Here is a 13200-nt window from a genome sequence, read left to right on the forward strand (position 1 = left end):
ATCAGGGCCTAGATTACAAAGCCATCTTCATGAATGAGCCATAAACATGATTATAGTTATATTGTTATATATAAAGATTATTTTTAGTTCTCTGTTGTCTATTTATAATTTATCTTTTGCTGTGGGTATTCAAGAAGAGATTTGAACTGCCATCAAACTCCCTAAAATCCATAAGCAGAGGTGCAGGGCTGCACTGAGTCTGGCTAGAATGAGTACTGCTCTCTCTGTCTGGAAGATCTTTAAAAGATCTTTGAATTGTACTTACAAACACGTGTTTTCCTGAAATGGGATCCATGTTTTGGTATCCTCTTGACCTTGTTGGCTGAAGGTGATTAACCTCTGAATTTGTCAACTCAGTGTAAACGTAAGCCATTGGTTTTTAATGCTAAGCAAATCCAAATGCATATAAACAGGCTTTCTGGTTTAATAATACTTTTTGTACCCAAATCAAAATGAATTTATCTCATGCACTATTTGCAAGAGGTAGACCTCCAGTTCTGAGTCAGAAGAAATTCCATCCTCTCAAGCAAGACTGTAATTGGCAATCTTTAGAGTGCAGCTGGAAGGGAAGTGTTCTTTCGAGTGACTTTAAATTCCTTGAAAAGGACTGAATAGATGAAGCTGACTTTGCCAGAAGTGTTCTGATTTCAGGGCATAAATTTTAACTCAGAAAGCAAAACCCCCGCTCTCCTTCCCCCCCCCCCCCTTGCAAACTCCCGGACTTGGTAGCTAAAGCCTTCGAGAGTAAACATATTATTCCCTGGGTAGCCTGACTGCAAAAAACATCCCATCTGGCAATACTTTACTTTATAAAAGTTAAAACATGGGGAGCGTATAGGGCCCAATCCTGTAAACACTTACACATGTGTAAAACTGTTCATGGGTGTAAAGTTATACACATGGATGCACGGGATCAGGCCCATGGGTCTCTATGTGGTGAAGTACAGTGTTTGTGTAAGAGTTTCCATTGCGTGTCCCGGGTGTTGTCCCAGGTTTCAGTAAATACAAACAGAGAAGTTCCTCCATTTATGGAAAGGACAAGTTACTTTAAGAAAAGTAAACACATTGTTTGCAAACACTGTGGAAATGATTTAATAAAGATTTTGCCTATTGAAATATAATATTATGAGCCCAATACAAAGCCTATTGAAGTCAATAGCATTATTACTCCTGTACATAAAGTAAAACGTGGATTAAGTGCTTTGCTGGGTTGGAGCCAAGGCACTCAGCACCTTGAAGGGTCAAGCTCCTTTAAAACATCACAGTACTAAAATTGCATTTTCCTTAAAAAACAGATTTCCTTAGGTCTTTGCAATTGCATTTTATTGATTAATAAAAAAGAGAATAAAAAGATTCTTCACACATCTCCACAAAGTATAAATTACAAATGTAAACTGACTTGAATTAAGTTTCCTACCTTTGCTAATCAGGAAATTAGTTTAGTTCTTTTAAACCTTTTAACTTCAATGTAAAACCTTTTAAATCCAACATATATTTACAAAGACGGTGTATTTTGCCTAGTTATAATAGTTGTTTTATTTACAAATACATGTTAAATCTAACATTTCGTATTGTGCTTCTGCAACAGTAACAGAAAATGATGGGTTAGTTTTCAGTCATTGTCAGTCAATTCCACCCTACATTTTTACAGACAGACTCAAAATGGACCCGAATGCCTGATCATGTGAGCCTCTGTGTGGAGAACTCAGTGAAGTCAATAGGTGTCCTGTAGTGTGAAGCACATGCGGGATTGGGTGCTTAACATGAATGATAAAAACTAGAAAACTGAGATTTTTTTTTTTTAATTTAACCAAGGGAAAGTATTTCAATGGTGACACCATTTAACCACATTGCTAATTGGCTTCCTCTATTTATATAGCTTTTTGACCTTCAAGTATATTATTTCCATTGTTTTCTTTTGATAACATCCAAGAATATAAAGCAATTTTTCTATAGTCTAGTGATTAGTAATGAAACAAGTATAAACAAACTTAACTCCTAGGTTATCATACTCCACCCACATGAATTTCCTTGCATTCAGTATGGTTTAACACCTAAACAACACCACTTGTGAGATGAACCCTCAGGTTCCTGAGAACACTGGCAATTTCAAATCACATTCTGACATAATCTCAAGCTACATTATGTTTAAAAAATAAAAACAATTTCTAACTGCCACCTCATGGCATAAGCTTGCTTGTCTGAGGTTACAAAGTAATCATAATTTAAAAATGTAATTAGCAAGTCTGTTCTTCACTCGGGCAAAATTGGGATAAAATAGTGTAAGAGAGAGATTAAAAGTTATGGCTGATTTAGTGATTCTCACATTTTTCTCAGCTTCTTTTTAAATGGTGAAACATCAAATTCTATGTTTCCTCATCCATGTATACAGAAAATGGATATCAGCAAGGAGTATGGTTCTCATTTTGATTTAATCCACTCAGTGGGGATTAATTTTTAACCCACAGACTGATTTAAAACGATTATCACAGGATCTTAACTACATTCCTTTAATTTAAGAAGAAATGCATTGCATTTCCACTGTATGCAGCTGTGATTTAGGAAAGCAGTTTAGAACATGCTTAACTTTAAAGCATATGCTTTAAATCCCATTGACTTCAATGGTAATTAAGCTTATGTTTAAAGTTAAACATGTGCATAAATTCTTTGCTGAATTGGACCCTGAAAGAGGAAGGCTACTCAAGCCCACTATGTACTTTATTTTTAAAAATTATATAACAATAAACTAGTAAATAACATCTTGAAGATACTGATTTGGGGCTTTAGAACAAAGAGCTACACATTGTTTTTCCAAAGAGTCATGAACTGATGAGATATGTTAGGCTATAATCCTTAGGAAGAAGTTATTTCCCATTATTCAAGTGTCTTTCTGAGGAATAATTTGTCCTTTATAACATGAGTGTGCTAATTGGGCTTTAAATGATTTTATTGAATGAAAAGGTTATTCCAACCCGTGTGCCTAAAATTAAAGATAAACTTGCCTGTTCTTTTGATTTGGCTGACCTTTAATAAAAGAACACTTTGTAGCAGAGGAAAGGTACTTCTGTCTGCGGCTGTTAGGAGAGTAATAAAAATACCGCGGAATGGAAAGACACCAGATGGAAGGAATGTCAACATACTGGAACTAATTTAGGAGATTGCTCTGATAGAGAGCAAAGGCATGAGGAGAATTCAAATGGTTCCAGTGGAAGGGAGATTGGCTGCCCCTCTTAAACCAACAAACTAAAATTCTTACTCCAGGGTTACATATAAAACAAAAGGAATCAGCCCATGAGGAGGTAGTCCATTTAAAACAAACAAACAAACTCCTGCCCAATCTGAATTAGCATTCTGTAAACACAGAAACAAAGGGATCCGGGTATTTTTTGAAATGAGGTGTCAAACAAGTCCAAGGCAAATTATCCTAATAAAAAGATGTCCACAACATCACTGAATCCTTTTGACCAATCTTTGCAAAGACATATTCATATGTGTTTCACATATCTAGGGCTATATTCTACCCTCAGGCCTTGGCTACACTCGCGGATTCACAGCGCTGCCGTGGCAGCGCTGTGAAGCGCGAGTGTAGTCGCGCTGCAAGTACTCCACCTCTCCGAGGGGAATAGCTTGCAGCGCTGCAGGCGCTGATTACACTGGCACTTTACGGCGCTGCGCTCAGGGAGGGTGTTTTTTCACACCCCTGAGCACAGCAAGTGCAGTGCTGTGAATTGCCAGTGTAGCCAAGGCCTCAGGTACACTTTTGTGTAACTCCCATTTCTTTAAATGGATAGTGAAGTGTGTTCATCCAATAGCAGAATTTAGCCCATACGGTTTCTGTGGAAGTGTAACTCTTGTGTTCCTAGAGGGGAATATTGCTCACTTTGGGTGTAATAGACTCCCAGTGCTCTGAGCAGAGAGCGGTCTCTGCACTGACAGGTCCTATCTGGGAGTTGTAAAGCTCTGAATAGAAGCTGAGTTCATCATTTCAAGCCCTCTAAATATAGTTAAGTAGAAAGATTACATCCAGGAATTATTGCTATAGTAGCACAGAGTGTGATGGAGACGATTGTTGACGTTACAAAATGTACTTCGGCTCAAATATATCTTTGGTAGTGAGAAGTGAAGTATATGTCCAGTTTTACGTTTGTATTCTTCAATGAGCTCCCAATCCAAGGGATTTGATTTCAATTATCTGCCCAGAAACGTGGAGCTTTCTTCTTAACTAATAAACCCCTTTTCCTTAGAATTAACAGGAAAATTAAAAAAGAGAGAACGAGACGCTGCAACACATATTTGAGTATTTGAACGTAAGCGCCTTTTGCTGGTTGTGCACAATTCTGCTCATACTTTTAGGAAAGGCTCTTTGGAGTGGGAAGACTGAAACAAATTTATAGCTCAGTGAAAAATAATTCTCCTCACCTCGTGATACATTACTGCAGTGCTCCCTCCACCTCCTGATACATAGTTTGTCTCTCCTGACATGTTACTCCAGTGCTCCCACCCCCTCCTGATACATTACTGTAGCACTTTCCCCCGCCCTCCTTATACATTACTGCAGTGCTCCCTCCACCTCCCGATACATTACCGTGGCCCTTTCCCCCACCTACTGTGGCGCTCCCTCCACCACTTCCTGGGGCCTTGCTACATCTCTCCCAACATCACCCAGCCTACAAGGTGTTGGAACTAAATACATGCAAAGTCAGTGGCTCAAAAATAAAAATGATAAACAGGTTCTAACAAGTATTTCTTCTTTCTGTCCTATAACAAGTGTTGATATTGACAACTCTCCGTTTCTTGCTCTTGATTAACTTGCCCTGCTTGCATTGTTTCCCTCAGGGACTTATGCGTAGCTGTCCCACTGCTGTTATGCATAAATAACCTTTCATGCTCCGTGACCCTCATCAGCAGTTGAGGAGCAGTCCAGGGCAGCCTTTCATGAACTGGCCTCCTCATTAGCAAGCCATGGAGAGTTCCTGGAGCAATCTTTCCTGGCTAAACCCACTTCCTTGAAATTGCCAGCTGCAGCAGAAGTACTTCAGAAGTGGAGTGAGCTTCAGAATGGCAGAGGATGGCAGATAATAAATCAAACACAGTGAAAACACAATGTGCACCAAACATTCACAGGAGTTATGCAGAGGCAATCAGTCCATCATCAGCTTGCAAGTCACAGCCCAGGTGTTAACAGGGTAGCATATTTATTACCTCATTATTATTTGCAGTAAATAAATCCAGCATTTAGTTAATGCCCTCCTCCCTTCCCCCAACTTGGGGCATATATTTCTAAAACTACATTTGGTGCATATGTACACACACACACACACACACACACACAGTATGTTAATAGATAGATAGATATTCCCATACAAACACTACTTTCAGTGAATGTTTAATGTTGGACTCCTTATCTCTGAGTTCAGATTGCATATCCCACTCATGTGAACCCTAGAAAGTCAGGAAATAAGCAACAAAGCCATGCATTTCCATTCCGCTCATTACTTTCCCTTCTCAATCTAGCTATGTCCTTTTTACCACCATCTCCACCCTCATCCTGAGCAACCATTGTACACCCCTGTTTATTGGGTATGTGTTCAGGTGTTTTGGTGATTAATGTAGGGTAGGTGTGGCTTTCATTACACTGTACAGGACTGTGTATTGGTGTATGTAGGCAATAAAATACAGTGGCAGGCTGCAAATGGGGTATGGGGCCAAGGAGGTGCCAAGCTTTTCTGTAACGTTCAGGAGAACTTATGCAAATGGGTAATATGTGTTGGTGATTGTTCTAAAACTGGTATTAATTTTTATGTAGACATTAGAGCATTGAAATCTGCATCAGCATGCAGGGAGAGAATAAGGATGTGAGGGGCCGAGGTGTGAGAAAAGATGTGGAGGGTATGGGGCCAAGGATGAATGCAGGGATGTCCCAGGTGGGATGGAAAGGTCTGTATGCCAAGGAATCTGTGCTTGAAGGGTTTCCTCTGTGTTGTAGTGGGGACTCCTTGTTGTACTGATGCCACAGTGCAGAGATGTACTTCTGCCTATTCTGTGCTCATTCAGTTTTGGTTATGTTGAGAGAGCTTCTACAATTTCAATGTAAGTCAAAGGGTAATGTCCCTATGAAAAGTCTCCTTCATGGAGATAAATAATACGCATCAATGCATCCTTCAGAAGACAGTGTAGTGAATCCAGGATGCTAGGTATTGAAATGCTCATATATTGATTGGATCCAATATATTTTTCCCCCCAAAGGCAAAAATTCATAGTAGAGATTTAGTATTTTCTAAATTTAGCTTTTAAAATATAAGCTCTGCTTGTTAGAGGAGAATAGAAAGCACTTAAAATGTTATATAAATAATAACGTGCCTTTCTCAAACCAAAGACTGTCTGTATATGCTTCTATGTAATTGTAGATAAATATTCTTGGACCAAGACTCAAACTGGATGTCAAATTTTAGCCGCGAGGGAAATTTGGTCATGGAATTAGAAATTTCTAAATATAAAGGAAAATTTGACAAAACTTAAATGGTTGAGTTGCTAAGGCACAACTTCAATAAATCCATCTATCAAAAGAATACTATCATCAGTCATGGGACACCAGGAAGTTACCATGTTTAGTGGCATCAAACAGCTTTTGTGACATCCTCAGTCATGAGTGGAGGGTTGTCCAAAGGCAAAAGGAGTCTTTCCACTTGTGCCCCATGACATGGTTAACATTCTCCTGGGCTCAGCATTCTGTCTGCTAACTCCCCTTGGGAGTGCAAGCCACCCCAAGAACAGCAGAGTGGAAGAGGGGCCATCGCCCTGTGCATGGCCCTCAGACACATGCTAGCTGGCTGCTCACAAACCCTAATCCTAAGCCCACAATGCTTTCTGGAGGCAGTGCAGCTACAAACCACCCCCTACTCAGAGCTGCTAGCCCTCAAGCAGCATATATGCAAAACAATCTGTTAGATTCAATATTATTAGTCAGAAAAAAGTTGCAAACCCATTGGGATTAATTAAGCCCCATTGTATCCTTGCACATACATGGGCAGAATTCACTTTTGTTGTGAGTGAAACTCCATGGAGATCAGTGGAGCTTGGCCCACTTATACCAGTGGTGAATTTGGCCAGTTTAATTGTACATAGAGTACACAATAAAGCCTGGTACGCTTTTCAATAGCTGTTTGTGAACTGACTTCACTTCTGATTCAAAATGTCGAATTCATGTATTTTTAGTGTATTATCTAAGCGTAAAGAATTATTCCTTTCCCCCTTCCTGGGCTGAATAGTGATTAGTTAGCAACTGTCTCTGTGCTTAGAGATATGGGTGCACTCATTAATGCTGTATCAATAACACGTCAGAACGCTTTTGTATAGAACACATATTATGTTGAGTCCTTTCCAGAGACTATCAGTCTATCATTCTTGGAGAGGATATTGTAGTATAATCCATCCAGAGACAGCTCTTCCAGTTTCCGAAGGTTATTGTTAATGAGGATGCATGTAGGATGTAATCACTGGCAGGAGTCTATGCTTCAGGGTACTGTAAGGCCAGCAGACAAGTCAGTGGCCAATTTTATCTGGCAGTTCCCTTTCCCTTTTATCAGAGCCATTTTGCTGAAGCTTAGGGGGATTTAGAAAGAACTGCAGAGAGGCTTTGGCTTGTAGAATTTAATGACAAGGTGTGAGGGGACAAGAGACAAAGCCCAAGAATAAAAACTATCTGTGTGTTGGGAGCTGCAGCTTCACACGGAGCTGCAAAAGCTGAAGTATGTTCCTTAAAACACTAATGGCCATGTTGGAAGACAACATTCCAGTTGTGCGGGTCCAGAAAAGCACTGGTTTGGAAGACTCCCTGTAACCTCGTTACTTTGGCGGAAGTTTCACTGCCAGCATGGTCTTGCCTCAGCAAGTTGCCTCTATAGTATGAAATAAAAGGAAATTCAATACATTCTAAAGTGAACTGTGGTTATGTAGGCCAGGTACCATGTTTCCTGTCTGTACAGTACATTGTCAGAGTCAGAGGAAATTTTATGTATCAGCCAAAGTAGTGTGGCAATTTGAAACTGGTCACGACCTGTTTTGTTAGTTTAAATGTTTATTTTTCATGAACTCCCAGTGGAGTTAGTGGCAGTCGATGGCACACAGCACAGGACCTTGCAGGATTGAGCTCTGAAGGAGCAGTCATGTCACGTACTACAGTGAACGTAGAGGTGTGATAGTACACACTGTGGGCCAGACTGCAGTTGGCCCTACACAGGTGCACAAGAGACAAAGGTGGCACAAACCCGCACTTGTAGGATAGTGAGCACAGGCATTGCTTGAGGCTAGCATCAGTGGCGTTCACCCAGAGGAGGCAGGGAAGAATGGGTGAAAGCAGAACCATGGCCATGTGCCTGTTCTGTACCAGCCAAAGGAGCTGGATGTGCCTAGAGAGAAGCGCACACGGGACACTTTCGAAGGATGGCAGAGCTCCTGTTTTCACCTTTCCCAAGGCCCCAGGAGGAGTCCTAGCTGAGTCAGCCAGAATCCCTCTGGTAACTCCCAGGGCTGAGTGGCAGCTCCTAACTCACACCCAATATAGAGCTGATCACTAAAGGCACAATCTAGTCCTTGGTAAACTTTTATGTCCATGAAGATAAGCTTTCTGGAGTTCTTATCAGTGGCCGTGCATTTGCCTTTACAGAAAGTTGAATAGTCACAAATATTTGATAGCCAACCCCTCCCCCCCCCACACACACATACGCACACGGTATATGTGAGAGCTGTTGTGGGGAGGCCTGTAGGTGCTGAGCAGCCAGCCCTTCCACTGAAGTTCAGAATAGTGCGCTCACACAATTAAGTAATAATTAATAATGCCTAGAATTGTGATAGTAAAAGTCAGTCACAGGCATAGCCTCTTCCTGGGAGAAGGACAGGCAACAGTAAGGAAATGAACCCCCCTGCAGACATCCCAGACTCCCCTTGTATGCTAAATATGTAATACAATTGTTAAATTAAAGTATTTGTACAGTAAACATAAACCCTTAAGGCCAGAGCTTCAGCTGATGGAATCTGGCATTGTTCCATTGATTTCACCAATTTAAACAAGTGGAGGAGGGTGTGTTCCTTAGGACAAGAGCCAGGTCTTTGTCTGTCTGTGTTTGTACAGCACCTAGTGCAATGGGGCCCTGGCTCACTACTGTAATGTCTCTAATAAAAGTTAACAGTATAACTTCAAAACCCCTTTGAAGTGGCCTTTAAATGTGTGCTAGCGTGGCTGTTTTCAATTCTAATGAAAAACATCAAACATATGAAATATTGATGGTAAATATAGGCAGTAAAATAATTTTTCATGAATTTGACACATTTAAGACCTAACTGATTATTTATGTATTGTTTGATTTATAAAATCACATATCCAACAGTCTCTAAGCATATTATGAGTCATGGTTACAAAAGACTTCTTTCAGACCAGGAAGGCAACAGATTGATAGTGTGACGGAGGGGTCTGGACTGTATTACTACTGGAAATAAATAGAAACCTGTTTGCAGAACTCTGGTTAAAGATATGACTCCTAGAACTCTTTGGGCCTGATTCTTCATTGACAAACCGGAATGGCTTTACACTCATTTTGCATTGCTGTAATTGATGACACATGGTGCAGGGAAACAGAATCAGGCCCTTTTGTCTTAATGGCTATTCAATGGCACTGTGAGTACACAATAGTAAAAGTAGGGGAAAAGCTTGCTTTAACTGACCAAAATGATACCTAGTAGCAGTAATGATTTATAATATGAACAAGTGTAGAACATTAAGCACCTTTGCCTTTATCACAGGTCCTTTAATTATGCCTGCAGCAAAGAGCTCAGACCTAATCTTTATTGTTGTTTAACTAATACTTAATTTATGTGTCTTAAGTTATCTGTATTTTTGAATAATCATAGTAATGATGAGTGCTTTACACTGTGCCTCTACAAGCAGTAACTAATCTTTATGACACCCCTCTGAGATGGATATTGCTTCTGTCTTTACTGGAGTTATTCTGGGATTTACATCAGTGCCCGTGAGTTGAGAATTTGTCCCTAAGCAAAAGATCAAGGCCACAATGAAACTTAGGGTCAGAGCTAGGACTCTAATGCCAGGAATTCCGAACTCCTAGCCCTGTGAACCAGCCTCTCTCCCTAGGTAGCTCCTGGAGTTACATGATTTGTTTGGATAAGCATTTGAAAAGATAACTTAGGCAAGGATTGAATCTGGTGCAGTAATGGATCACGAAAGATGTCTGGGCATGAAGGTAGTTCTGTGGGCTCATCACTTGCATTTCAGTTTTGCCTTGTTTCTCTAGCATGCCAGATAATTTAGGTTCTTCAAAAGATGTGCAATACCAATCTTGCAGACTGGCTAAGTGTGTTTCACAAGGATATAGGATGTCATTGTCAGATCTGGGATTAGAACTCAGGAGTTCCTGGCGCTAGTACTTTGCTCAGACTGGTAGAGCCTAGTGGTCTTATTCATACCCCATATTACAGTGTCAGGATCCCCCTCCCATCTAGCTGTAGAGACGGTGAGGGTAGTTACAACCCTTCTTCCCTTGACCTGTTCATGATCCCCTTAGGGTTGTGACCTTCAAGTTTAGAACCAATGCACTTGAGTAGCCCATACCTTTGCCAAGCATGTTGGTGGCAGTATATTGGAAACCTCTCCATGGTCCAGTGATGGTGCATCACATACCCCAAATCATTTTTAGTCTCTTCCCCCTTTTAAGTGTCAATTTTAAATCTATCAAATGAACAGTTTATTATCTTTTTTTATTGCCTCTGCAGTGTTTGAAAATAAAGATAAGATTGTGATAATCATGGAGTATGCAAGCAAAGGGGAGTTGTATGATTACATCAGCGAGAGGCGGAGGCTGAGCGAGAGGGAGACGAGACACTTCTTCCGGCAGATTGTCTCCGCTGTACATTACTGTCACAAGGTGAGCACAGCATTTGGTGTTAACCTAACTATTTGAGGCTTTAACAGTGACTCTCATGCATAAAAGAACCAGTGAGGTAAAAATGTTCAGCTGCTGAAGTGGGAGGGTCCAGGTGCAGTATTTTATGTGTACAGCAAGATATCACAAGTGCAAATATTTCACTAGTTCACCATCCATGTTTAGAGACTAAAGGCCATATCCTTACCTGGGCCCATTTCCACCAGCTAAGTCCCTTACACCAAGCCTAACTCCCATTTGAGCCTTTGAAAATTTTCTCCTTATGTGACCGAATTCTCCACTAGCTTTCTGTAGAAGAAAGACCACTGTTAGTGACACAGTCAATAGAAAAGGATTGATAGTTTTCCTGTAATTTGAATTCAGAACAATTTTTGACAGGAGAATAAGGTACAGTATATACAATAAAAAAAAGCAGAGCAGAGGTGTAAATATACTACTTCAGAACAAGGGAACTCTTTTGAGAGGGGAAGAAAGTGAGAATACCTGTCATGGAGTCATTTAAGTTATCCAAAAGTAACTCCTCCAGATATAATAGGAGCAGCAGAAGGATTCCCCTTGTTGTTGTCTTTATCCTTCTTGGCATGCTTCTGAAGGACAATTTAAGTCATGAAAAACAAGCTTCAGGCTGATTAACTTCATGGGCCCTTCATCCTCCCTTACGGGCCCTGGTTGTCCACATACCCTGTGACTGATGCAGTTGTAGGGATGTTACGTTCATGACATTTCAATGGGTGTTGCTTTTATCTCAGCAGTGCCCATCTCCTCTCCAGAACCTATTGAGGCAGGGAAGCATTATCACCCCCATTTTTACAGATGGGGAACTGAGGCACAGAGAGGTTAAGTGACTTGCCCAACGTCACACAGGAGGTCTGTAGCAGAACAAGGAATTGAACTTGGGTCTCCCAGGCGAGTGCCCCAACCATTGGGCTATCCTTCCTCCTGTGGGCCATGGAGGTATAGAGCTAAAATTTGCACCAGACTAAAGCCAATAAGCAGCTAGTGCAGCCTTTTTGTTAGAATTTTAAAACATTTTAATCTCCCTTTAAATTCTGCTAAGTAAGGGAGGTTTGCAAAGTCCTCAGTGCCCAGCACAGAAAATCTATCACAGTCTTTTGTACAGGGTTAGTTTTCAGAACTTTAGGAATAAGATGCTAAGACTTAAATCCTTCTTGTTAATTTCCATCCCTAACATTTGCAGGCAGTAGCTGTCTTTTAGGGTTATAACTCCCCTTGCCCAAACAGCTGCACACTGGAGGAATTAGAGCTTTTCTAAGGACTAATGTCATTGACAGATTCTGTTTTCTGGTGCCTGGGAAGAATATATTGCTTTCACACAGTGGGGGTAGGATAGGAGTTGGAATTAAGTTCCGAAAAGAATCCCCCTGCTGTTTTACAGGCTTTGTGGGAGGACAGATTCCAGTCATTCTTCTCTTAACCACACAGCAAGTGACTAATACATCTCCTGTCACTAGTCACTGGGCCGTGAGTGTTATGACAGCAAACTCAGCCCTGAAATGTAGATACAAAGACCACCCTGATGGTTCAGTTCTTTAACCTGTCCAATATCCCCCCCCGCCGCCCTTTTGTTTTTCATTTTAGAATGGTGTTGTCCATAGGGATTTAAAACTGGAAAACATCCTTCTTGACGACAATTTTAACATTAAGGTAAGGTTCTTTCTGTCCCCTTCTCTGAATGGCTTTGCAAGTTCCATAGCAATTTTTAGCCAAGGTGTGATTGGATCCAGTATTACAGCAACAGCAACTGGCAAGTAACTGAGCGGGTGGGAAGTTGAGGAGAGAGAGTACTGTATATGGTTAGTTTGAAGTGCTAAATGGAGTTTTGGATAATTCTGGGGGGAAAACCCTTCTCGCCACCCAAGGGGCTCAGTTCCCAAAGCAATATTAATTTGCCAGTGGAAGACAGCAGAGTGTTTCAAGCGGTACAGTTTACATTACAAATGGTATTATTGCTGGCTGCTGCTAAGGCTCGAAAAAACTTTCTTAGCCTAGAGGGTTCAAGTGCCTCCTACAGAACACTCCGAATGTCCTTTTGATCACGTCTGGAAAATAAGCAAATAGAGTTTCAAAATAAACCTAGAAAAGCACATGTGCTTCATTAGGAAATGGCCTTAGAACTCCAGACACAAATGTAGCTTTCTGACTGGCGATCAGTGATGTCATATCCATGTCAGTAATCCCCAGTGAAAGCATGGGAATGACCTTCTTTCCTTTCTTCTTCTTCTTC

The 13200-nt window shown here is 40.9% G+C and overlaps 1 protein-coding gene across 4 annotated transcripts in view; it reads left to right on the forward strand.

The window, feature by feature from the left end:
• Positions 1–13200, forward strand: part of NUAK1 (NUAK family kinase 1) — a 60840-nt gene that overhangs the window by 33771 nt on the left and 13869 nt on the right. For all 4 annotated transcript variants that reach the window (XM_005300784.5, XM_042843618.2, XM_008179367.4 and 1 more), the window contains 2 exons: positions 10786–10937; positions 12555–12620. In XM_005300784.5, coding sequence (XP_005300841.2) covers positions 10786–10937; positions 12555–12620 — 218 coding nt within the window. The remainder of the gene's footprint in view (positions 1–10785; positions 10938–12554; positions 12621–13200) is intronic.

This window comes from Chrysemys picta, chromosome 1, assembly GCF_011386835.1.
Source record: "Chrysemys picta bellii isolate R12L10 chromosome 1, ASM1138683v2, whole genome shotgun sequence".
In the NCBI taxonomy this organism is placed as follows: Eukaryota; Metazoa; Chordata; order Testudines; family Emydidae; genus Chrysemys; species Chrysemys picta.